Genomic DNA, 24,352 nt, shown 5'->3' with positions numbered 1-24,352 from the left:
ATCGCATTAGCCTACGTTAGCTCAACAGTCCCATGGGGGACCCACCGATCCTGTAGAAGTTTTAAGGGGTAATATTATAATATATGTACTGTAAGTCTGAACTGATATTCTCATGCATCTCTCACACTTGTTATTTCTGTTTGTCTGACTGTTTCTCTCTTTGTCTATTTGTTTTTATTATTGACTCTCTCTTTCTCTTCATACTTTCCTTCTCTCTCGTTCTCTCTATTAATCTTGTCCCATCTTTCTCTCTCTATCTCTCCCCCTTTCTCTCTCTCTTGCTTTCTCTTTTCTCCCCCCTCTCTCTTTCTGTCTTCGTCCTCTCCCCCAGCCTCTGTTTGTTCCTTCTGCCCCTCTGTGCCATGTCGATGCTCTTGGGGTGGATGGAGTCTCCAGGCTATCCCCATGGTTACCCACCTGATGCCAGTCTGAACTGGAGCAGGTGTGCCCCTCCGGGCCACACCCTCGCCCTCAGGCTGACACACCTGGACATGGAGGACAGTGACGGCTGCGAGAACGACGCCCTGGAGGTCAGTGTGAAGGGTTAAAGGCAATTATTTATATATACACTATATGACTGAAAGGAGGTGCTGTTTTGAAGCCTCCATCTTGGCACTTGGTTATTTTGTCCTTTAAACATGTAATTGAAACACTGTAGAATTCCATTCATTCATATGGAGGACTGCTTCTTCTGGGTAGTGCCATTATGGCCGACTGGTAGCTTCAAGCCTCTCATTGGCCAATACATAGCATCAACAATCCATTGGTTAAAGTCATCCCACTGACTCAAGGACTTTTACTGTAATGTAACATACTTTGAGTTATCTATTATTCCCGTTATTAGGGTGGGAAGGGAGGGATATTAGATCTCACAATTAGAAATCCTAATGTGTCCATGTGTTTTTAAAGACAGGATAGAAGTTTCCTATCCTCTCATCCCTCTGTTAGAGCTTTTCAGATGGAATGCAGCTATTCAATGTGGTGAAATGTCGTTTGACGACCTTGACTCTACCGTCAATCCCTCACTCCTCTCCTCCATAGAGGGCTGCCTTTCTCTCTCATTCCGCACTGACTACTCCAACACCAAGAGACCCACTGGCTTCAGAGGGTTTTACACGCTGCAAGGTGAGGAGGAGAAAGGGAGCATTGTTTCATTGAGCATTGTTGTATTTCTCTTAGACTATGATGACATTTTTGATTGTTGTTGTTGCGTTACCTCATGTGACCATTCGTTGGTACCTTAGTCAGACCTCTGTTGTCTTTCTGACAGATTTTGATGAGTGTGAGGAGGACCCAGATAACAGATGTACCCAGTTCTGCCACAACTACATTGGAGGCTACCCCTGCTCCTGTCGCCTTGGTTACCACCTGGACACGAATGGACACACCTGCACAGGTATGGAGAGCCAGAGACAAGAGAGAGAGCGAGAAAGAGACGGGCAAGGAGAGACAGGAAGGGACAGGGAAAGAGGAAGTGAAAGACAGAATGAACAGAGGAGAGCAAGAAGGAGAAGCACTAAGGGGAAATGAAAACAAAGAGAGACTCATGAAGAATGAAGTATTATGATGATGATGATGCCAATTGTAATAATAACGAGAAAGATGCGATGCCGTTACTACTTGTTGCTCGTACAGCTACCGACTTCATGATACAACACCATCCCTCTGTGATGATGACAATGAGGGTCATGTTATTGATCATATGTCTCTACCACAGTGAGTTGCACTGAAGACCTGTCCGGCTCGCTGCGTGGTGTGATATCCAGTCCGTCTCGGCCCGGCCCGTATGCTGAGCATGCCCACTGCTCCTACATCCTGTCTGTAGAGGACAACCTGGAGCTGCTCCTACACTTCACTGGGGAGTTTGATGTGGAGCAGGGGCCAGACGGACAGTGTGTGGACACACTCATGGTGAGTAGCTGTAGCCTATAAATAGGGCCTAGAGTTTTTCTTAGTCAGGTCATGTGGTCAAGAAAAAAATGCAAATCAATTTATAACATTTTTGACATGCGTTTTTCTGGATATTTTTGTTGTTATTCTGTCTCTCACTGTTCAAATAAACCTACCATTAAAATTATAGACTGATCCTTTCTTTGTCAGTGGGCAAACGTACAAAATCAGCAGGGGATCAAATACTTTTCCCCCCACTGTAGTTATGTAGAACTTCGTCTCCCCTCTGCATTCAAGCAGCCCTTCACAGCTGATTCTGACTGGGCCAAAGAAATTACAAAAGTGATAGGTGTGTTTCAGTGGAGGCTGCTGAGGGGAGGACGGCTCATAATAATGGCTGGAATGGAGCAAATGGAATGACATCAAACACATGGAAACCATATGTTTGATGTATTTGATACAATTTCATTTATTACGCTTCAGCCATTACCACGAGCCTGTCCTCCCCAATTAAGGTGCCACCGACCGGATGTGGTATGTTTATAGCCGTGGATATGCGCCCATTCTCCGGGGTTGAGAAGAATAGGGGATTTCATCACCTTGAGAAAATGCTCAAGCCTCATCCTGTGTTGCACCTACAACAGATGGATGGACCACCTGGGATACTACTTATGACATGTTCAAAACAGCAGGGAACTGGGAAATCTCAGACTTCAGTGTGTTCAAGACAACTGAGAACTCGAAAAAAACGAGCTCCGACTAAGAAAAATCCAACCTGAAGTTCAGTGACATCATGATTTGACCTCGTTTTTTCTCCAGTTGTCTTGAAAGCACCAAGAGAGCTACTTAATGGTGACAGCCCATCACATTATCCCGGAGTGGGAAATCAAGAAGTGCTACAGACATGCCCCATTTTTGAGAGTCACACAAGAATGTTGAATTTTTTATTTAACTAGGCAAGTCAGTTAAGAACAAATTCTTATTTACAATGACAGCAGAGGCAGAACGACAGATTTTTATCTTGTCAGCTCGGGAATTTGATCCAGCAACCTTTCGGTTACTAGCCCAATGCTCTAACCACAAGGCTACTTGCCGCCCCAAAGCATAAGAAATAGGAAATAGCATAGGCCTACAGTGGTGGAAAAAGTACCCAATTGTAAAAGTAAAGATACCTTAATAAATTGTCAATGACTGAGATAATACGTAATTATGATAACTAGGTCTGTTTAACCCGAATCGATAATTAGTCATGTTAGCTAGCTAGCTTTTTACTCAACGTCTTTGGTCAGCCACAATGTTTTGCCCATTTGTCTGTCAAAAGTAATTCCACTGAGCACCGTCTGTCTGGTAAACTTGTTACACAGCTCCAACAATTCTCATTCACGAGCTTGCCGGATCACTTTGATCTTTTGGATTTGGTGAGAGAATTAACCCACCCACTGAGTTATATCATATCTCAATAACCCAGCATCAATAACCCAGCATTAACAATAAACCTTGCTCTTTTTAAAGAAATAAACCAAACTAAGTGACCAAATGTCTGCAACCCAACAGTTGGGTCATCCAAACAACCCAGCATTTTTAGTATAGTGATTTTCAAGGCGATAAAACACACATTACATTAGTACATTTTTTTATTTTAATAGCCTTCTTTGTTTTTATTTATCTATACAATATATGAAATACTTTCGTTCACTGTTTAGCATTTAAAAAATAAGAGATAGATATCTCTGAATCCCCAAAACATGTCACTACACCTCTACATCACCAGTGAGACAAGCCAATTCGTTAGCCCACAGTAGTTTCTAAAATGCAGACACATATTTTGTAGTATAAGGACTTTTTAAACAACAAAGTCAAGGGACAGCATTTACCACTGCAATTCAAGAATGAATAAATACCATCCATGTTGATCATCCTTATGAACTCAGAATATGTAGGAACATTCTTGTTGATCTTGCTTTGAGTAATAATACCCTGGGCCTCGTTTCCCAGTTGTGATGTAATGTAAGCATTACGATGATTGTACCAGTTGCATCATTATTTACGAGCCAACTTTGTAAGAGTGTTTCCCAAACAAGCATGTAAAGAGAACGTTCGCTAAGGGACTGGTCGAAATTTACTTGGGGGAGGGGTGGCCCAAAATACGTGTTTTTTTTTTAGGGGGGGGGGCACAGTGGAGGGTAGTGCCTTTTTTCCCTTGGTTTACGTTCACTCTTCTACTTGTATTTTCCCAATAAACAATGGCTTGATATTACCCTAATAAAGTTTTGAAACATTTGTGGTTTGGTATGGTGTGGCTATCATTAAACTTTAGCTACTGCAGGCCTATGATATGAAGGCAGTGCACCCGGGCGTTTCAACTAGCTCCGACAGTTGAACTTGAGGTGAGGAAGACTGTTTCAGGTCTACCAGAGTTGCTCCTATAATGTAACAATATAATGCTTATCTTTACAAAATATTTTGATCGAAAATGATCGAATTACCCTCCTTCTGTATGTCTATATGTGCATAGCAGACACAGTAACCATATGACATAAAGAAATGCATGTCATGCCGTAGCATGCCACCAGCAAATCTCTATCTCTCTGGGGTTAGGCCTAAGCTTCTCTTCCTTTATATACACTACCATTCAAAAGTTTGGGGTCACTTAGAAATGTCCTTGTTTTTGAAAGAAAAGCAAATGTTTTGTCCTGTAAAATAACATCAAATTGATCATAAATACAGTGTAGACATTGTTAATGTTCTAAATGACTATTGTAGCGGGAAACGGCAGATTTTTTATGGAATATCTACATAGGCGTACGGAGGCCCATTATCAGCAACCATCACTCCTGTGTTCCAAAGGCACGTTGTGTTAGCTAATCAAAGTTTATCATTTTAAAAGGCTAATTGATCATTAGAAAACCCTTTTGCAATTATGTTAGCACAGCTGAAAACGGTTGTTCTGATTAAAGAAGCAATAACACTGGTCTTCTTTAGACTAGTTGGGTATCTGGAGCATCAGCATTTGTGGGTTCGATTACAGGCTCAAAATGGGAGTCATCGGGTCAGTTGCTGGACTGACGCCATTAGTGTCATTGTAAGGGGTGACAGTCCCCAACAAAGCGGAAGGTGTATCATCGGAAGCAGAGTATACTCTGCGCATCAATGTTTTTCTTGCTGGGACGGCCGCAGTGCTTGCGGAAGTGTCCAAAGGGAAAGAAAAGTTCATTTCAACTATCGTATTGCACGACTGCAAGGAGGAGGGAAGTTGCTTATTCACAGAGACAGCTGGCTCGAAATCATGAAAAGAATGGTCAATCAGGTTGGCTGATGGAATGTGTCGAGATATCGTACTATATCCGTGGATCGGATTTTGTACCAAGAGGTTTCTAAACGTCTTTTTCCCAAGGGGTGCTTTCGACAGATACCCCTCGTGAATGACTGTGTTGCAGCTAGCGTTAGGGGAAGACAGTGTGGTCAGTGGAGAAGGCACTGTGACCTGTGACCATACCTGGTTGGTTTTCCAATCCATCAATGGGAGTAACCGATCCATCAAGTCTGCTCCAAGTAGCAGGGTTACAGTTTCGAGGCTGGTAACATACACAGGGTGAACGAGCGATACGTCCTGGAAGTGAAGTTTCAGCATGACTCTCAATGTGAGAGGCGAGGTAGTCTGAGTGACCCCTCGAAGTTTAGTGTCGCATCGTTCCACTTTTAACCAACGTTTAGTTGGCTTCAAAGCCCTTTTGAGATCATCAAACAATGTTTGAGAGATGAGTGATATTGTCGCACCCGAATCAATTAGCGCATGACAAGCTAAGCAGTCCTCCAGGACTGTTTCCAGGTATGGCTGTTTAGATTCGTGGTTAGTGGACATATTCCCCACAAAGTGGAGTGGTCATTCGCAACGACGTGATGTGCCATGTCTGTTCAAGATGGAAGCAGATTGACTTTTCCGATTTTGAGTGGGCTTGGCTTTAACGAAGCGTTTGACCTTTTTCTTCGCAACTTTTGTATCAGAGTCTATGGACAGAGCCCGGGGGCTTGTTTCTTGATCAAGCGGGCCCTGGATAGGGTCTTGAATGAGAGCGGGAGAAATTTGAACTTTAACGTCCATGCTATGGGTGTTAATTCCTGCGGACCTGGTGTCCGGTAATTCCCCGTCTAGTCCTTGTGACTTATCTTTTACCCTTTTCTCAAATTGTTCTCGCTTAAGTTCTTCCCGTAGTGGGACTTCTGGAGAACATTGGTCTACGTTTTGATCGTCCTTCAACCCTTTGTTACCCTTGTGCTCTGACACTTTTGGTGGGTTGGGTGCAGGAACGTAGCGAACGGGTCGATTGTAGCGGTAGTCATGTTGATGGCTACGTACTTTACAGTTATTTCGACCGCGGAGGTTATTGGAATCATGGTTTCGTGGTAGAAACTGTTGTTGTGCGTCATCTCTCGACGCTCCAATACCTGATAATGCACCCTCTAACTGGAGTGAGTGCTCCTGGTTAAACTTCAAAACTGAGTGGTCAGGGCTCTTAGCGTTGTGAACTTTTGATGCCTCAAAAGCTGTGCTTGCAAGCTCTCTCAGTTGTAAGATAGGCAAGCCAACGTGGGCTGCAGGGCCCAAGTAGGTAATGAAGGTGGGATACATGTTTGACAGAAACATTTGTTTGAATGGTAACAGCTCTTCCATTCCTGTTTCAGTGAGTAGGCCAAAGTAAGCTGAACGAAGCCTATGATAGTAAGCTTGTGGGTGTTTGTTCCGAGCTTGTTTGACGGTGTTAGCCAGTGAGCTATCGTGTTTGCGAGTCGCAGAACCACTGAATTCTAATTTCAAAGCTGTGGCAAGTTTAGCATAGTCATTTAGCACGTGTTGCTGTTGTAGACGAATGAACCTCGTCACGTGTCTATTCGACGTTCGCTTCAACAGGTAAACCCTGTCAGAACCCGTAGCGTTCGGGTAGCCACCCAACGCGTCCTCTATGTCAGCTAGGAACGTCCCAGTATCGTTTGGCTGACCTGGAACGGGGTCAAAGGTGGGGAAATTCTTGACGAGTTTGTCAAGGTATTCCGCGCCAAGCGGGCGGCGAGGGTTGGCTTCATCCTGTGGAGAGATTGGGGCCGAAAGGCCAAGAGAAGAAGCCAAGCCTTGTTGTTGTTGGCCAAGAGGCGCCATATTACTCAGTGCCGAAGGGCCAAGAGGAGAAGACTGAGGGACACATGAGGGAGGCAAGGTCTGAAACCTATTGTCTTCACTCCTGTGAGTACAGGGCTCCGGTTGCTTGGATGGGAAGTCGCGCTGTGTAGCGTGACCATTCTGGATTTCCTCCAGATGGTACCTAAGGGTGGAATTCTGCAGCATTGCAGAGTCCACTTGAGCACTTAGAGTACTGATTTTGGACACGTGAGTGTCACACCTGCTCCTTTCGGTCTCAAACTTATCTGTCATGGTTTGCAGATAGAGGTCTTGAGTACGGAGCGAGAGATTCAGTGATGAGATTTCCTCTGCTTGTTTAGAAATCAATATTTCCAACCTCATCACCTGAGTTCTCTCATCATTCATTTGGTCAGCGACTTCAATAAGTTCTGCTGATTTATCATCCAACTTTGTCATTGTGTTCATTAACTGATCGTCTTTGGTTTGCAGCGCTTTGAGGAGCACCGTGTTATTTTGAGTAACATTCAACAAAACAGCATGCATGTTGTCAAGTTGAGCGCTCCTGTTTGTAGATAACTCTTCGGATTTATCTAGTTTGGCGTGGACATCATCGTATTTAGTTTTGGCTAAATCGAGTTGTTCCTGTAGCATATGATTTTGTTCCTGTAGAAAACGATTTTGTTGAAGAGCTTGTGCTTGTTCATCGTCATACGTTTTTGCAATTACATTTAATTGTTCAGTTTTCGAACGCAGTTCCATAGCTAGCAGAATTGTTCCCTTTTCTGCATTTGTCATTGGTTTCCCGGTTCTCTCCACCTGTCCCTTTATGTCTACCGTTACCTGCTCGTGCTTCAGCTGTGCACTGCAGTATTGGACAGATGGCAATCTCGGATGGCAAGACATCAGAGCTAGACTGGAGAGAACCTTTACGAGGCCTGCGCCCGATGGTTGATTTTGGAAAACATTGTTGTCTGCTTTTCCACTAATGGCATAATTAGGGTTGTTATCGCTGCTGAGGTCAGAGATCAATCCATTTACGGGTGGAGGTTCACTAATTAGCGGGCGAGTGGGGACCACCCCCTCTGATAGCCTGCACATTATTAGAACATTTGAAAGGAAAAAATGTTTTTCCTAATTTTCCAAAATTTTGGAATGTGGGGAGCTGCAAAGACGATTTTAATCTATTTATAGACGTTAATGAACGTGAATGAATTTGCAAAAGCAAATTGAATTAATCAATGCCAATGATTTGTCCTACCTGGGTAGGCTATCTGGGTATTAAACTTGAATTACCTGAGAGGTTGCTTCATCCCGGTTAATATGCAAAGTTTAAGTTGTCTCATTTAATTGGAAGAACCTAGAAAGGTATGTTCGACAATTTAACTAAATAAATTGAATGAGACGATAATCCATACAATCTCCATTGATTGGATATCATAAGTGTAAACCGTAGTTCAAATGTTGGGACCCTTCACCACTAGGGTACGCTCCTCCCTGGGGCTGAGCGTCCGTAAAGGGGTTTTACTGACTGTGCCTTGCTAAAGCAGATTTTACTGATTAATCTATTTATGATATATCAAACCTGTATAGGCTATCTGGGAATTAACTTTCAATTAACCTGAGAGCATTGCTTCATCTAAGTTAAGTTTGGAAAAAGTTAATCATGTCTCATTGTAGACGCCCAATCAATTTAGGATATTATTTGAAAGATCCACTTGAAAAGGTAAACCTGGCAATTTCACTTGTTAGTTAAATTGAATGAGACGTCATATCCAGTCAATTGTGATTGTCTGGATATGTTACCGTGCTCCACGTTTGAACTTCCCCTAGAGATGTACTGGCAATTCTTCACCACCAGGGTGCAGAATGCTGAAATTAAACGGAAGTACAAAGGTCGGACTTCCGTCGCGCTAGCGGAGAAACTTTAAACGTGTTACGGTGGAGGGTAAAATGTTCCCTCTCTGTTAGCTTACCCGTAATGCTAAGCTATTGCTACTTGGTTCAGGAGTATCCTTCCAAGCACCAAAATAGGGAAGGGTGGATTTTCTAGTGACGTCTCACCTTAACCCCATTCAGCATATTCTGCTGTCGTTTATGCTGACCGGAGCGACACGGTACTTAAATACAAAATACGCGTACGGTCTGCCCACACTGTCGGTAGGCAAATTATTCGGCTCAGTTACCGGATAGTTAACTTCTAATTTCTAACCTTATTTTAGAAGTTAATATTTACCGACAGAAATAGTACCGTTTGGCCTAACGGACTAAATCTGGAATTTATCCCTCCCTGCTATCGACACAAGACCGGAGCTACTCTAAATAGCTTCTCTCAATGGAAAATGCACAATCACTTTGTTTACATAGCAGGCTGTTTGTACAATTCTGTTTGCACAATTGATATATAGAATTTCACAGCAAAGTCCAATTCTATCTTAGATTCCTCGCACGGGGGCTCCAATATGTCGTGTCTTTGGGGGTACCATTAAACGGAAGATATGTTTATCAATTAGCTCCCTGTAATTATTATCACGCGATTAAACTGATTAATCGTTTAATTGTAATTAACTAGGAGATCGGGGCACCAAGGAGAATATTCAGATTACAAAGCTATAATTTTCCTAATATAACTTTCCTGTACTATAATATTATATTCTATTACAGTATAGGCCGATTATCTTCTAGTTTCAATGGTGTATTTACCTCTAGTCCAGTCTCATTCCAAACGTCGTAAATTGTTGTATCTGCACGAACCCAGTCTTTGCTAAAATCATCCATACATCAATTGTCTTAAAATCATTTATTTACTACACTAAGTAATTAACATAAAAACATACAAACAGTAATTATCGTCACAAAGGATTGGTATATGAATGTGCCCTTGTGGGCTAAACAGGAAGGTCGGCCTGTTGAACAATGGATCATAAACGGTCAGGCTCAGAAGTTACACAGAGTTCATTAATATTAACAATTGACAATTGAAGGCTCACTCATTCGGGAACAATTGCAATCAATATATATTTACGCTCAGTGTGTCGTCGTTCTTTGTTGGAGAGTTCGGTTCTGTTGGGAAGTTTTGTCCGCGTTCTCTCTCTCTCTCTCTCTCTCGGTTAGAATGGATCTTTCAGAGCGACATTCATTAATGTCGTCATAGAATAGTTGTTTCGTTGGTCTTCGCGTTCGATTATATAATTTACTTAGCTGCAGACTAATAATTAATATCAAAGACTTGTTCTTATTCTGTCGGTATCAATAGTCTAAAAGTGAACCACATGGTATGGTTCACTTTCAGTAGAGGAATTGGAAGGTAAAACCTATTAGCCAACGGAGTGTAGGCCTGGTCTGGGGAAATGTAAATCCGGGGGTGTTTTATAGTGCCCATAGAACAGCTTGTCAAATGACGCCTGGTCCTGTATGGGTCCTTGGGGTGTGCCTATGACTGAGTTAGATTTGGTTACAGAAATACAATTCTATCACATTACATCAGTACAATAGCATCTCATGTGTATTATAAAAGCTTTATCCTTATTAATACATTCTATACAACCATTATGTTGCAAGTCTCAAGCTGATGCTATTATATAAACAGTTTTATGGTAATATGGCTATATTGTCTCTTCTGAGTATCACAAAATTGTACCAAGCGGATCAGTTCGTAGCTGGATTCTTCACCAATCTTCCATACCTTCTCCAGCACACACATGTCGCTCGGTTCTCCAATTCTATGAGTTGGAAGAATTTCCTTTGTCTCTCTATGAAACATGGGGTAGGAGATTCTCCTCAGAGGGTTTTTTACAACCCTGGGTTGGGGGGAAGGTAGGTTGGGTGATGGTACAAAGGGGAGGGGGTCAACTGTCCTTCCTGTACCCAAAGAGGCCAACGTCATGACACATATACCTTAGCCAAATACATTTAAACTCAGTTTTTCACAATTCCTGACATTTAGTCCTAGTAAAAATTCCCTGTCTTAGGTCAGTTAGGATCACCACTTTATTTTAATGTCAGAATAATAGTAGAAAGATGGATTTATTTCAGCTTTTCCCAGTGGGTCAGATGTTTTCCCAGTGGGTCAGACGTTTACATACACTCAGTTAGTATTTGGTAGCATTGCCTTTAAATTGTTTAGCTTGGGTCAAACGTTTTGGGTAGCCTTCCACAAGCTTCCCACAATACGTTGGGTGAATTTTGGCCCATTCCACCTGACAGAGCTGGTGTAACTGAGTCAGGTTTGTAGGCCTCCTTGCTGCCCCTTGCTTTTTCAGTTCTGCCCACAAATTTTCTATAGGATTGAGGTCAGGGCTTTTTGTGATGGCACTCCAATACCTTGACCTTGTTGTCCGTAAGCCATTTTGCCACAACTTTGGAAGTATGCTTGGGGTCATTGTCCATTTGGAAGACCCATTTGCAACCAAGCTTTAACTTCCTGACTGATGTCTTGAGATGTTGCTTCAATATATCCACATAATTTTCCATCCTCATGATACCATCTATTTTGTGAAGTGCACCAGTCCCTCCTACAGCAAAGCCCCCCCACAACATGATGCTGCCACTGTAACCGTGTAGGTTCCGTCCCTCTCTTCGCCCCAACCCGGGCTCGAACCAGGAACCCTTGCACACATCAACAACTGACACCCCACGAAGCATCGTTACCCATCGCGCCACAAAAGCCGCGGAGAGAAGCCAAGGGGAAACCCTACTTCAAGTCTCAGAGCGAGTGACGTCACTGATTGAAACGCTATTAGCGCGCACCACCGCTAACTAACTAGCCATTTCACATCGGTTACACTCACCCCCCTTTTTGACCTCCTCCTTTTCCACAGCAACCAATGATCCGGGTCAACAGCATCTATGTAACAGTGTAGGTTCCGTCCCTCTCTTCGCCCCAACCCGGGCTCAAACCAGGGACCCTTGCACACATCAACAACTGACACCCCACGAAGCATCGTTACCCATCGCGCCACAAAAGCCGCGGCCCTTGCAACGCAAGGGGAAACCCTACTTCAAGTCTCAGAGCGAGTGACGTCACTGATTGAAACGCTATTAGTGCGCACCACCGCTAACTAACTAGCCATTTCACATCGGTTACACCACCCCGTGCTTCACGGTTGGGATGGTGTTATTCGGCTTGCAAGCCTCCCCTTTTTCCTCCAAACATAACGATGGTCATTATGGCCAAACAGTTCTATTTTTGTTTCATCAGACCAGAATACATTTCTCCAAAAAGTACGATCTTTGTCCCCATGTGCAGTTGCAAACCGTAGTCTGGCTTTTTTATGGCGGTTTTGGAGCAGTGGCTTCTTCCTTGCTGAGCGGCCTTTCAGGTTATGTTGATATAGGGCTCGTTTTACAGTGGATATAGATACTTTTGTACCGGTTTCCTCCAGCATCTTCACAAGGTCCTTTGCTGTTGTTCTGGGATTGATTTGCACTTTTCGCACCAAAGTACGTTCATCTCTAGGAGACAGAACGTGTCTCCTTCCTGAGCGGTATGACGGCTGCGTGGTCCCATGGTGTTTATACTTGCGTACTATTGTTTGTACAGATGAACGTGGTACCTTCAGGCGTTTGGAAATTGCTCCCAAGGATGCACCAGACTTATGGAGGTCTACAATTTTTTGTGAGGTCTTGGCTGATTTCTTTTGATTTTCCCATGATGTCAAGCAAAGAGGCGCTGAGTTTGAAGGTAGGCCTTGAAATACATCCACAGGTACAATTGACTCACACCTCCAATTGACTCAAATTATGTCAATTAGCCTATCAGAAGCTTCTAAAGCCATGACATCATTTTCTGGAATTTTCCAAGCTGTTTAAAGGCACAGTCAACTGAGTGTATGTAAACTTCTGACCCACTGGAATTGTGATACAGTGAATTATAAGTGAAATAATCTGTCTGTAAACAATTGTTGGAAAAATGACTTGTGTCATGCACAAAGTAGATGTCTTAACTGACTTGCCAAAACTATAGTGGAGTGGTTGAAAAACGAGTTTTAATGACTTCAACCTAAGTGTATGCAAACTTCCAACTTCAACTGTATATACATCTTGATTTTATGTGTGGAGATATTCTATGAATAAATTGACTGCATCTGATGATGCACTTTGGCTGCTCCACAAGTGGTCAGGGTCACTTGTAGATGTGCAATGGTTTTTAAGAACAACGTTACTAATGAAGGTTCTGAGAAACAGATCAGCTACTACAGATACATCTTATGATGGTTCTAACAATGATCTTAACGCTATGAAGGCTCTGGGAAACGAGGTCCAGGACTGTTGCATTTTCATAAAGTTACTTGATCTTTTCAAGCAATTTGTTTTGGAATTTGTGTCAGAGACTTTGGTTTGCTCTGTATGTCTTGTTCACTCTAGCTGTGGATTGTGGAGAACCAGACACTTCTAGTGATGAGGCTGTTTTGTGACAAGGTCCAGTTCAAGTGTGAATCCAAATACTACACACTGGAGGGAGACGGTTAGTCCATACAGTCTTATTTACCTACAACTGCAGCTGTTATCTTTTTTCTTTCACTTTTTATGTACATCTCCCCCTTTCTTCCATCCCTCCTTCCCTGATCATTTCTATACAGTATCTTCAGTATACCTGCCCTATGCTTTCTGCGGCTGCTCCACATGCCGTCACTATCTACCCTACCTGTGCTCTTACTTCTCTTCTGTTCCTTCAGAGAAGTACATCTGTGATGCCAGTGGTACGTGGACATCGGTCAAGGGCCAAGAAAAGTTACCAAAGTGCATCGAAGGTATGCCTCGCTATCATTTATCAGGTGTACGCAGTGTTGTGGAGTAATGAACTATGTGTAGTTCAACTAGTAATTTAACTACATTTTGCAGTAACTTGGTGGTAGTTTAACTAAATTCAAATCTTGACAGTGTTTACAGTAGTTTTTAAAAAGTTTTTTTTACCATGTAGCTGTTTAGCTAACTGCTGGAAATACACACTACTTTTTTAGTAAGAATTTTTTTTTGACCTGCCTAATTCTCACTTGAAACTTGTGTTTAATAGGCTTAATTACACATTCGGTTAACATGACTCCAGAGTGAGCTATTCTTGCAATTTGTAGTTTATGACATTTCACATTTAGTTATGATCATTTTCCGCTAAGTCGTTTTTATGTAGTGAACTACTTTTCAAAGTAACTTTAGTTAAGTAAACTAAGGGTAACTTTCGTGTAGCTTACCTTCTTCCAGTGACAAGTAATTCGTAGCTTGGTAAACTTTATTTTCACAGTATCTTCCCTAACACTGGGTGTATGACAGTACAGTATCACTGGTGTTACACTATCAATGATGCAGTGTATTGTTCAGACACTAATCTGGATTGTCTCTCTTCTAGTGTGTGGGAAGACCGAAACAGATATTTCCAGCATTGGAAGAATTTTTGGGGGCAGACTGGCAAAGATGGGAGAGATACCCTGGCAGCTTTTCACTAAACAGCCCAAAAGAGGAGGAGCATCCCTGATCAATGACCGGTGGGCCATCACAGCAGCTCATGTAGTGGATGGCTACGAAGAAAGCACGCTTACATTTTCGGGGGGCTGATAGATGGGACAAAATCAAACAAAACTGATCCTGACGTGGTTGTCATGGTAACAGAGAAGATTATCATTCACCCTGACTACATAAAGGGCATAGCTGGTGATGAACGCACTAACTACGACATAGCTCTCATCAGAATGTCTTCCAGGGTGAAGTTAGGGCCCAATGTTCTCCCCATATGCCTGTCTGAGGCTGATGGAAGATTCAAAGAGGGTCAACAGAGCACTGTTTCAGGGTGGGGTGGGACAGAGAATAAAGCTGAAACCAAAATTCTGGATAAAAGCTGCTTCTTGCTTTACACAGCTGTGGGAAGATACCCCCAAAGTGTGTGTGAGGATACACCTGTGTTGTCTATTAACAAGCCAATGGTTTTCACTGAGAACATGTTCTGTGCAGGGGGTGGTGGGACAGATAGCTGCAAGGGGGATAGTGGGGGTCCATTATTTCTCTCTATGCTGGTATCAGGGAACAAGGACAACAGAGGGCCATATCTTCTGAGAGGCATTGTGTTCTGGGGTTCCCTTTGTGAACTGGGAAAGGATTCTAAAAAGGGTTATTATACCAAAGTGGAGAATTACTTAGACTGGATCAAGATGACCATAGAGAGAGAAGAGCAGGGGTAAAAACAGTAAAGAAGACCATAGAGAGAGAAGAGCAGGGGTAAAAACAGTAAAGAAGACCATAGAGAGAGAAGAGCAGGGGTAAAAACAGTAAAGAAGACCATAAAGAGAGAAGAGCAGGGGTAAAAACAGTAAAGAAGACCATAAAGAGAGAAGAGCAGGGGTAAAAACAGTAAAGAAGACCATAAAGAGAGAAGAGCAGGGGTAAAAACAGTAAAGAAGACCATAGAGAGAGAAGAGCAGGGGTAAAAACAGTAAAGAAGACCATAGAGAGAGAAGAGCAGGGGTAAAAACAGTAAAGAAGACTAAGAAGAGTAAGACATACTAGTCAACTCTGAACCTCCATAATCATAATTGTATGCTAATTATTTCCAGTACTTTCACTTTTTATAAAACCAGTCTGGCTTTATAAATGTTCGGTTTTCCCTCAGCAGTGTTAAATGTAACTTCAGTATACAGACAATACCATCCTGTCATGTCTGAATAAAGTCTCTACTCTGTGGCAAAATCACAAAACATAATGCGGTTTTCTTTTATGCATGGTTGTGAATAATGCTTCACAATGTAACCCTGATTGACAAACCCAAATGAAAATATGATTTGTAAAACCCGAATGTTTGTCTTCAATCAAACTCTCAATTAAATGTTGATACCCTATTTTCTCTCCTCCTCCCCCATTTCTACTGTGTGTCTACATCTGCATTGCTCGCTCTCTGTGGTTTTTCTGTATTTTTGTATGTGTATTTGCAGTGGCGACCCGTTATTCAGGGCTGTTTTGAGCCCTTCCTGTTTAGCTTTTTTTGTAACCTGTTTTGCATGTTATTGTGGCATTAAGAAGTGTCGCATATCAGTTTACAGACAATGTAAAAAAAAAAAATATTGAGTTAATAAAGCCGCATAGAAACATGGTCTCTTTTTTGTTTTCTTCAGTAAGGCAGCTCCAAAATGCAGGTGTTTCAGACTAGCTCAGGGCTTTCTGTGGTGTTGGAGCAGCCAGCGGAAAATATGGAGGGTTGGTAATGTTCTCTAGTTGCGCTGTGATTGGCTCAGTGTTGTGTCACTCATGGGGACACTACATCACCGCAGAATCTACGGGGAGAGCTTGAAAATTCAAGCCCCATGGGTGCTGACATAGAGTTACATTAGAAGTGCCCAGCCAAGAAGGCTCAAGTTCATTGGCCAAAGATAAAATGACTCCAAATCACATTATATCTACCCTAGCTTTGATTGGACTGACATCATACTTTCAAAATCTTAGCTTGCAAGCTAGACAAGCAGTCATCATCATGAATCATGTCGACAATCTACTGGCAAATACTTTTCAATCCTTGTCATATGAAGATAAATTATAGATAAAACGTTTCGGTGCTCATCGGCCATTGGACATAAACATTACACAATAAGTTGGAATTCGCAAATCCAACAAGTGGTTTGGAAGGAATCAATCAATCAAATGTATTTATAAAGCCCTTTTTACATCAGCCGATGTCACAAAGTGCTGTACAGAAACCCAGCCTAAAACCCCAAACAGCAAGCAATGTAGATGTAGAAGCATGGTGGTTAGGAAAAACTCCCTAGAAAGGCAGGAACCTAGGAAGAAACCTAGAGAGGAACCAGGCTCTGAGGGGTGGCCAGTCCTCTTCTGGCTGAGCTGGGTTGAGTTCTAACAGTACATTTCCAAGATGTTCAAATGTTCATAGATGACCAGCAGGGTCAAATAATAATAATAACCACAGTGGTTGTAGAGGGTGCAACAGGTCAGCACCTCAGGAGTAAATGTCAGTTGGCTTTTCATAGCAGAGAATTCAGAGACAGCAGGTGCGGTAGAGTGAGAAAGTCGAAAACAGCAGGTCGGGGACAAGGTAGCATGACCAGTGAATAGGTCAGGGTTCCATAGCCACAGGCAGAACAGTTGAAACTGGAGCAGCACGACCAACTGGAGCAGCACAACCAGGTGGACTGGGGAAGGCAGGTGGACTGAGGATAGCAATGAGTCATCAGGCCAGGTAGTCCTGAGGCATGGTCCCAGGGCTCAGGTCCTCCGGGAGGGGAGGGAGAGGGAGGGAGAGAGAATTAGAAAGAGCATACTTAAAATTCATACAGGACACCGGATAAGACAGGAGAAATACTCCAGACATAACAGACTGACCCTAGCCCCCCGACACATAAACTATTGCAGCATAAATATTGGAGGCTGAGGCAAGAAGGGTGGGGAGACACTGTGGCCCCGTCTGACGATACCCCTGGACAGGGCCAACCAGGCAGGATATAACCCCCACCCACTTTGCCAAAGCACGGCCCCCACACCACTAGAGGGATATCTTCAACCACCAACTAACTACCCTGAGACAAGGCCGAGGATAGCCCACGAAGATCTCCCCCACGGCACGAACCCGAGGGGGGCGGAAAACCCGGACAGGACGATCACGTCGGTGACTCAACCCACTCAAGTGATGCACCCCTCCTAGGGATGGGATGGAAGAGCACCAGTAAGCCAGTGACTCAGCATCCCTTAATAGGGTTAGAGGCACAGAATCCTGGTGGAGAGAGAGGAACCGGCCAGTCAGAGACAGCAACTACCTCTTCCCCTACTGTATTTATTTATTTATTTTGCTCCATTGCACCCCATTATTTCTATTTCTACTTTGCACTTTCTTCCACTGCAAATCTACCATTCCAGTGTTTTACTTGCTATATTGTATTTACTTCGCCACCATGGCCTTTTTTGCCTTTACCTCCCTTATCTCACCTCATTTGCTCACTTTGTATATAGACTTATTTTTCTACTATATTATTGACTGTATGTTTGTTTTACTCCATGTGTAACTCTGTGTTGTTGTATGTGTCAAACTGCTTGCTTTATCTAGGCCAGGTCGCAATTGTAAATGAGAACTTGTTCTCAACTTGCCTACCTGGTTAAATAAAGGTGAAATATATAAATAAAAATCTCATCTGTCCGTCTCTGTCAGTCTACTTAGTTTGTCGATATCTTTCTGGGCCAAGTCAAACAGGGACGTTTTTTAACATGACTTTTAGACTCTTTAGTTAAACTCCCCACTCAAACAAACAGTCAGCTACAGTACCTGGAATGCTGAGAGGCTGTGATATACAGAATGAGGTATTCAGGTTTTACACAGCAGGTTCATTCACCATAGCCTTCCCTGTCCAATCACAGTCATTTACTGGGTCTATTCAAAACTGGTGAGTCTACTGTTGTTGTTTCTATTGTTGTTTCTGGCAAATTTTCCATGTCTCTCCTGCTTGGATTCAAGCTGTCGTAATATTACTAAACAGACGTTCAGTTACAGTGATTTATACCCATATCAAGTATGAATTATGAGATCATGACTAATCAGTTATCAAAATACTTTTTGTATGGTATGTCTCAACATAATTATTCTATGATCAGATACACTTAGTCTCAAATTTCCCCTTCCCCATATACTGTGTGTCCAGGCTGCTGGGTGTGTCTGTGTGTGAGTTTTGGGTTCTAGTTTCTTCTGCAGTGATTGACTGTGGGGAACCTGAACCGATGCTGAATGGAGGGGTGACGTTCATATCTGGCTCTCAGAACCAGCACCTCTCAGTCATTCAGTACCACTGCAATGAGCCGTTCTATAGTCTTCCTGAAGGACATAACATTGAGACTAAAATCATCCTTATATTCTTCACTAGAGTGACATCTGTTTTCAACCTGCAGGTCTCTAATCTTTTGTAAATTAAACAACTACAACTATTCAATGCCTAATGCATATATCGTGTAATGACATCTCTGACACGCATGTTTATCAGGAAACTTCACATGCTCATCAGACGGAAATTGGAAAAACCGCCTGAACAGCTCACTGATTCCTCAATGTATCCCAGGTAACTCACAGTTTCACCCTTGAGTTTGCGTGTGTGTACTGTGTATCGTATGTTTTCTTTCCATGTGTGTGTATCTACAGTCAGTCTGTCCCTAGATGACCAGTAGGGGTCTCTGTCTGTCCATAGTGTGTGGTCGTCCTACAGTGAACCTCCCAGGATTTGGAAGGATTGTTGGGGGGAAAGCCAGCTCCAGCTGGATCCTTCCCCTGGCAGGTGTTGCTGAGAGCTAATGGTAGAGGAGGAGGGATAGTGATCGGGGACTGCTGGATCATGACTGCAGCACATGTCCTGGATCAATATCCCTGGTGGTTTCTTAGGGTGAGGTGTGTGTGTTAATGAACAGAAACATGGGTTATCTTTCTGACTTGACTCATCTGTTTCTGTGCTAGATATATATATGGTACAATGGAGAAATGGACTGTCTGACTGCTGATTAAGTGTATATCTTAAGTGTGACTAATTTACCCTGTCCAAAGGTATATGTGGGACACAACCATGTGGAAAACCTCCTCTAGTCTCCACCTCTTGAGGTCGCCTCTCCCCATATTCACCCTGAATACAACAATGTAGGCGATGTAAACTATGACCATGACATCGCCATGATCCATCTCAAACATCCAATCACATTCAATGCTCATATCATACCACTGTGTCTGCCAGCAAAGGACGCTAAATACCCGACTGGGCGGAATGGGTAAGCGTAGTTTTTAGGTCTGAAACAGTCAACTGCAAATATCTGCATGTTAATCATTTACTCAATTTGTGCATATTTACAGATTTTTGTATTGATTGTTAAAATTGTTGAGTCGTACAACAACTTATATGTCTATTGCGTTCTTCTCTCTTTCTCTCTGCTTCAGCTTAAGTTCAGGATTTGGCCTCAAAGAGCTTGATATGGCTACGAATAACCTCATGTATGTTCCTCTACCTGTGGTGAACCAGACAATCTGTAGAAATTCTATTGACGTAGTGAAAAAGGAAAAACATCTCAGTCTAACAGACAACATGTTCTGTGCTGGGAATTCTGAGGGAGGCAAGGACTCCTGTATGGGGGACAGTGGAGGAGCGTACGTCCTGAAGTAGGGTGATTATTTCAGGGCAGCAGGGATCATCAGCTGGGGGATTAACTGTGGAGAGCCTGGAACATATGGGGTTTACACCTGTGTGGCTAACTATGTAGACTGGATCAAGAGGACGAAGAGCCAAAAGCAGGTGAGAAACATTCTAACATATAACTATTATGGATGTGATTGTGTGTTTTGTTGTTTTGTGCATGTGCTTTGGCTGTGTGCTTTTCTACAGTAATAATGGACCCAATGTGGAATCTGAACCATTGCTGAGAGGAGAAGAGACATTTTGTTATTTTCCTAATCCACCAGTCTGTGGAAGACCCATGGTGTCCATAGAAATACACCAGAGGATTCTGGGAGGAGAGGTAGCTCCAAAAGGACCATGTCCCTGGCAGATGCTTCTCAGTGTGGAAGGAGGGCGATCAGGAGGGATGGTCATCGGGGACAGGTGGATCCTGACTGCTGCTCATGGCCTGGTGCATCAACATAACAACCAAGTCATCAAGAAGAGTGAAGTTATGGTAGTGCAATAATGATTATGGCAGTGTTTACATAATGACTAGGGCCAGGAGTTTTTTTCTGATTAACTCTGGTCGACAATTATACGCTTATCATAGAAACACCCCTGGCCCTACATCTGAGTTGATAACAAAGATTGAGGAGGGAGTGGATAGACAATAAACATGCTTCTGGGTGCTCATAGTTGAAGAAACTACTATTTCCACCCAGCAGTTAAATGCAGTAACTGACTGAAATTCACACACAATTTCCTTCACTTCATAACAGGCATACGTTGGAGACAACAATGTGGAAAACCTCCTTCAGTCTCCACCTCTTGAAGTGGCCTCTCTCCATCCTCACCCTGGGTACAACAACACAGACGGTTTATCCTTCAACCACGACATTGCCTTGATCAAGCTCCAACACCCATTCACATTCAGTAGTTCCATCATGCGAGTGTGTCTGCCTGCAAAGGGTGCTGAATACTCCACTGGAAGAGTTGGGTAAGAGTTGGCTCTCCTGTACAGTAAATGTTTGATATTTGACAGTATATTTATTGGGAATTCTCTATTTCTGTTTCCATTGTATTTTTTTCTCTCCTAAAACTACCTCAATGCAATGGAAACGGAAGAAATTATACTGCATGTGTAATTTCTCTCTCCCTAGCCTGTTTATACTTGGTTCTAACTTGCATCCTTTGTCCTGATCTTGTCCACATTCTGATTGTGCCCAAATAATTACACAGGTGTAGACAATCAAAACACACATTGCGATCTGATTGTGATTAGATCATCCTGCCCACCTCCGGAGGTAGTCAGACATACATTGTGTCTGGAAATCTTATAAGTGTAGACAGATCTGGACAGAGAAATCATTTAAATCATCATCATTATTCAGCCTTCTAAAATCATTGACCATTTACAACAATATGTGTCTTAGAAAAAAATAAATATTATTTTGAAAGAATAGCTGTTCAATAATTTGAATAAATGAAGGGACCAGGAAATTTGGTCACAATGCAGACACAGAGGATGGATAACAGACACATTTTAATAGCATGTGTAGCACAGGAGTTTGGCGACACCTTAAAATTGCCCTCAAAGCTCATCACTAAGCTAAGGACCCTGGGACTAAACACCTCCCTCTGCAACTGGATCTTTGACTTCCTGATGGGCCGCCACCAGGTGGTAAGGGTAGGTAACAACACATCCGCCACGCTGATCCTCAACACGGGGGCCCCTCAGGGGTGCATGCTTAGTCCCCTCCTGTACTCCCTGTTCACTCATGACTGCACGGCCAGGCACGACTTCAACACCATCATTAAGTTTGCCGATGACACAACAGTGGTAGGCCTGATCACGAGAACGACGAGACAGCCTATAGGGAGGAGGTCAGAGACCTGGCCGTGTGGTGTTAGGACAACAACCTCTCCCTCAACGTGATCAAGACAAAGGAGATGATTGTGGACTACAGGAAAGGTGGAGCAGGTTGAGAGCTTCAAGTTCCTTGGTGTCCACATCACCAACAAACTAACATGGTCCAAGCACACCAAGACAGTTGTGAAGAGGGCACAACAAAACCTATTCCCCCTCAGGAGACTGAAAAGATTTGGCATAGGTTCTCAGATCCTCAAAAGGTTCTACAGCTGCACCATCAAGAGCATCCTGACGGGTTGCATCACTGCCTGGTATGGCAATTGCTCGGCCTCCGACCGCAAGGCACTACAGAGGGTAATGCGTACGACCCAGTACATCACTGGGACCAAGCTTCCTGCCATCCAGGACCTCTATACCAGGCGGTGTCAGAGGAAGGCCCTAAAAATTGTCAAAGACTCCAGCCACCCTAGTCATAGACTGTAATCTCTGCTACCACATGGCAAGCGGTACCAGAGCCCCGAGTCTAGATCCAAGAGGCTTGTAAAACAGCTTCTATCCCCAAGCCATAAGACTCCTGAACATCTAATCAAATGGCTACCCAGATTATTTGCATTGGTATTTGTCTTGAAACTGCATTGGGCTTGTAAGTAAGCATTTCAATGTAAGGTCTACACCTTTTGTATTCAGCGCATGTGACAAGGTATCAACAACATCAAACACGTTTCCAATGTGTTTGATGCCATTCCATTTGCTACATTACAGCCATTATTATGAGCCGTCCTCCCCTCAGCAGCCTCTGGAAATGTGGGCACAATCTGAATGTAGACAAGATCAGGACAAAGGACCCATGTTTGCACCAGGTATAAACGGGGCTTCTCTCTCTTTCTCTCTCGGTCTCTCTCCCTCCCTCCCTCCCTCTCTCAGCTGGGTTTCAGGGTTTGGCCTCAAAGATGATGATGAAAAGCCCAGTAACCTCAGGTATGTCCGGATTCCCCTGGTGGACCAGGTGAAGTGCAGAAGCTCTATTGATGAGGTGAGGAAGAAGAAGAGAGAAGCCCCTGATTTGACAGACGGCATGTTCTGTGCCGGGTTACCAGAGGGTGGAAAGGACACCTGTGCAGGGGATGGTGGAGGGTGTGGTGGATGAATCAGAATTAGTTGGGTAACATAGATAATTAAGATGTTTTATTTGCATAATATGCTTATGTGAGATACTTGTCATTAGAATGTATCCCTTGGATAATGAATGTTGGCAGTTGCACTTTTCCCTTAGCTAGGGCTCAGTCACTTGGGGCCCAGAGAGGGGAGAGGTCAGCCTTATCTTTCACATGTCCCTGGTTGCTATGCAGAATATCAGAAAGGGAAGAGGACAGAATGGAACATTGTCTACATATGTGTGTGTGTCTTACTGAGGATGGGCCTCTATGAGATACCACTGACAGAGGAGATTTACGATGTCTTTGGGTAATAAAGCCTAAAGAGCATTCCAGATAACATGTAGCTAATGGTTCTGTTCTATACCGTACCAGGGAGAGACGGTTCCAGTTTGGAGTAGGAAGACCAGACACTGGTCTATTCAATGAAAACTGTTGACACAGCTATGTTTGCTATGTCTGCTATGTTTTATAGATATCTTTCATACAAAACTTAACCTTGTGACCATTCTATGTATCTGTGGTTCGTCATGTACGTTGAGAGGGGTGTATCTTGGCTATAAAAGATCTTTGTACTTTTGTGTAGACACTTTTCAATGGTTCATTAGAGATGGCGCATCATTGAAAGTCAAGAGCTTTTGCAAAGCTCTTATTATTAAAGATGTAGTTTAAGTATAACTCTGACTGGTGTGTGAAATTTGTAACTCTCCTCATTTGGTAATGCAGAAATTAGCCACCACAAGGGCCATATGTCCTGAAGTATGGGGGTTTTCTGGGCAGCAGGGATCGCCAGCTGGGGAATTGACTGTGTAGAGCCAGGCCAATATGGGGTCTACACCCGCATAGCTAACTACGTAGAATGGATCAAGAAGACCATGGAGGAGAATCAAAATTAGGGCTGTATAAATGATGCAAGAAATGTTTGAGTTTGTCGAGGATAGCAGCAAATATAACATATAAACATATGTTTTTATTGAATTAAGTCTTTTCTTTAACTGAAGCATATTAAATACATTTTATGTCTGTTTTTTTAACGTTACATAATTTTTTATTATCAACTGTATAGCCTGTTTTAATACACTGAGTGTACAAAACATTAGTAACACCTGCTCTTTCCATGACATACAGTGCATTCGGAAAGTATTTAGACCCCTTGACTTTTTCAACATTTTGTTACTTTACAGCCTTATTC

General features: G+C 43.0%; 1 protein-coding gene and 1 long non-coding RNA gene across 9 annotated transcripts; both read left to right on the top strand.

The window, feature by feature from the left end:
- The first annotated feature begins 362 nt into the window (after nucleotides 1-362).
- LOC106575715 (complement C1s subcomponent) lies at nucleotides 363-16,084 on the top strand. The gene is given in 9 exon segments (XM_074112245.1): nucleotides 363-543; nucleotides 1,042-1,125; nucleotides 1,271-1,396; nucleotides 1,718-1,921; nucleotides 4,406-4,413; nucleotides 13,391-13,490; nucleotides 13,702-13,776; nucleotides 14,370-14,555; nucleotides 14,558-16,084. Coding segments are annotated over 9 exon segments (1,602 nt in total). The 3' UTR covers nucleotides 15,196-16,084.
- Nucleotides 16,085-18,263: 2,179 nt separating this feature from the next.
- LOC106575735 (uncharacterized) lies at nucleotides 18,264-23,447 on the top strand. Of its 8 annotated transcripts, XR_006760244.1 has the most exons (8): nucleotides 18,278-18,393; nucleotides 18,649-18,892; nucleotides 18,985-19,059; nucleotides 19,186-19,382; nucleotides 19,536-19,753; nucleotides 19,920-20,650; nucleotides 20,916-21,133; nucleotides 22,931-23,447. It is a non-coding gene; the product is annotated as an uncharacterized lncRNA (long non-coding RNA). The 8 variants fall into 8 exon arrangements; XR_006760242.1 differs by lacking the exon at nucleotides 18,649-18,892; XR_001321826.2 differs by having other exon boundaries at nucleotides 18,649-19,059.
- Nucleotides 23,448-24,352: the final 905 nt, after the last annotated feature.

This window comes from Salmo salar, chromosome ssa02, assembly GCF_905237065.1.
Source record: "Salmo salar chromosome ssa02, Ssal_v3.1, whole genome shotgun sequence".
In the NCBI taxonomy this organism is placed as follows: domain Eukaryota; kingdom Metazoa; phylum Chordata; class Actinopteri; order Salmoniformes; family Salmonidae; genus Salmo; species Salmo salar.
The sequence above is the reverse complement of the archived record's forward strand: the minus strand, read 5'-3'. Positions and strand labels throughout refer to the sequence as shown.